At 36.6% G+C, this 2500-nt stretch overlaps 1 protein-coding gene across 1 annotated transcript in view; it reads right to left on the reverse strand.

Annotated features, from left to right (window-relative positions):
- The window catches only part of LOC144974130 (uncharacterized), a 10467-nt gene that overhangs the window by 1195 nt on the left and 6772 nt on the right, over positions 1–2500 (reverse strand). Inside the window, exons 5-6 of the mRNA XM_078917031.1 lie at positions 2187–2314; positions 1327–1341 (exon numbers count right to left, since the gene is read on the reverse strand). Of these exons, the coding sequence (XP_078773157.1) occupies positions 1327–1341; positions 2187–2314 (143 nt within the window). The remainder of the gene's footprint in view (positions 1–1326; positions 1342–2186; positions 2315–2500) is intronic.

Genomic DNA, 2500 nt, shown 5'->3' on the forward strand with positions numbered 1-2500 from the left:
AACATACAAAAAAAATGTGAGAAAGTTGGGTTGCATAGTGCTTACAATGATTTTGCACTGCATATTTACATTGCTAGTTTAATTTCGCAAACATTCTGACACACGCCCAAAATTGTCAAGTTTTATCTGTATTGTTTGAAAGAAAGAATCAAAATTGGTTCCCATTTGTGTTCACCGCATATTATGATCTTTGACAGTTGATATTTACTATTTAATCTCTAATTCTTCTTCTTCTTCTTCTTCTTCTTCTTCTTCTTCTTCTTCTTCTTCTTCTTCTTCTTCTTCTTCTTCTTCTTCTTCTTCTTCTTCTTCTTCTTCTTCTTCTTCTTCTTCTTTTCCTTTTTCTTCTTCACTGATCTCTAATTTAAAACAGGCATTTCAAACTGAATTAATCTCAAAACTTTGCAATGTCTCCCTGGTTTACAGTAAATAATGTATGGTCAGATAAAAGAATAAAGATAGGCCAACCTACTTGATATTCTATGTCTATGGATAGAGAAATTGGATGTTTGACTCATGATGGGAGATATAGCTTACAGAAGAAAGATAGAAATGAACTCACCACATATAATATATGTATTTATGAAAGCAACAAATATCGCTGTCAAATGGATTTTAGATTTTAATACACGGTATTTAACAAATGGACAAATTCGAAGGTTGATTGAAGTTAAGAATGTATCAATAAAATGAGACAAGATAGATTAAAATGGTTCGGAAATGTTAAGAGACGAGAGAGGGATTACGTGGGAAGGAAAGTATTGGATATACAATTAGTAGGAAAGAGAAAAATAAAGGGACCCAAAGACAAGATGGTGATGGGGTAAAGGAGGATAAGAAAGAACTGGGCCTGGAGGAAAATGATGCTATGAACCGAAATGCATGGAGATGTGGCATTCATTATGGCAACCCTGCAAAATGCGGGGTAAGCTGAACGAAGAAGAATACACAGTATTTAACAAAACCGTAGTGGACGGTGAGTGGCCGAGTTGTTTAGCATTATACTGTAATCCGGGGATCCCGGGTTTGAGCCTCAGGTCGGTCACTTCCATTTTTTTTTCCTTGAGAAGATTATTAACCCCCAATCTGCTCACTTGATTAACTTTGTGTTCCTCTAAACCATTCGCTGATTTCATCCATCCCTTCCCCTCCTTTTTCTTTCTTTTTTCCTTTCTCGGAAACATTTTTGCCCAACCATCCCAAGTAAAAGTGAGAATCATATTTTCAAAAATTTCAGTCACCCCACCCCCCCCCCCCTCCAATTAAAATTAAACTGCAAAACAATAGAAAATACAAACTATTTCAAAGAGATGAGGGCATACTTACCGCATCCATTATTGCCTGAAAAAAAGAAAAAGCTTAAAGCATCAATTAATTGATACCGAAGTCTTTATGATGTCAGGACGATTTTTATAAACGTGGTTGGTTTATGAGTTAGTGTGTGTGTGTGTGTGTGTGTGTGTGTGTGTGTGTGTGTGTGTGTGCCAGGAGAAGAGGAATATACTCATGACATTTAAATGCAAAGTCCACTTAATTGATATTTGCTCGTCCAACTCATTGACATAAATTGAGACAGTTAATAGCAATGTGAATATTTGGCGGGGTTTTAATGATTTTAGACATGCAAGGTGTTTCAAAAAGAAAAAAGCAGAATTTCTCTGTTACAAAGCATTGTGATGGACATTTGATAGAAGACTTCTCCAAGTTTGGTTTCTTGCCAATTTGACTGCTGTGGTTACGTAGTTCTCGTGATTGAACATCGTTGGCGGTCCGGAGTTCCAGTTATCTCAATGAATACACTGGAGTTTGGTAGGGCAGGTGATAAAAGACTCGTTCTCTGCACTTATATTGATGAACATTTAAACATTTCAGTTTCAAGGACGTTAAAAGTAAGAAGAGTCAAGGACTATCTCACCCTCAATTAGGTCCCCCCCCCCCCATCTCTCTCTCTCTCTCTCTCTCTCTCTCTCTCTCTCTCTCTCTCTCTCTCTCTCTCTCTCTCTCCCCTTGGCCGTGGTGGCGGTTTTAATGATAATGAAGAAAATGCAAACTTACATATTCTAAATATTTTGAATAGTAAAAGAATCAAGATCGCCATACATTGTCTTAGGGGTCACCCCCCCCCCCCCAACTCCATCACTTCATCCCCATGGTGGCAGCTAACGTTAACCATAATACAAACTTACAGGTTTCCTTCCATTCGTTAAGAGTTGCAGTGGTGTTTTTCGTTCCTTCCAGAAACATTTTCACTTTGCATTTATTCTCAATATCACGATAGAATGGCTTTACACATGTCAAAGTTGGTTCTACAGCTCTGGATGAATGGATAAATGAAAAATAAATATTAACAAATGTACACATTTATTTTGAGCACTTTTCCAGTTTCTTCCTAAAACCGTTAATAGTCCACAAAGTCTTTCCCTGTTTAATAACATCTTTATAAAAAAAATGAGATGTAATTTAAAGGTGAACCTTTGAATACATAAATGTTTTACATTTT

This window comes from Berghia stephanieae, chromosome 5, assembly GCF_034508935.2.
Source record: "Berghia stephanieae isolate SIO BIC M18660-M18661 chromosome 5, UCSD_Bste_1.3, whole genome shotgun sequence".
Lineage (NCBI taxonomy): Eukaryota > Metazoa > Mollusca > Gastropoda > Nudibranchia > Aeolidiidae > Berghia > Berghia stephanieae.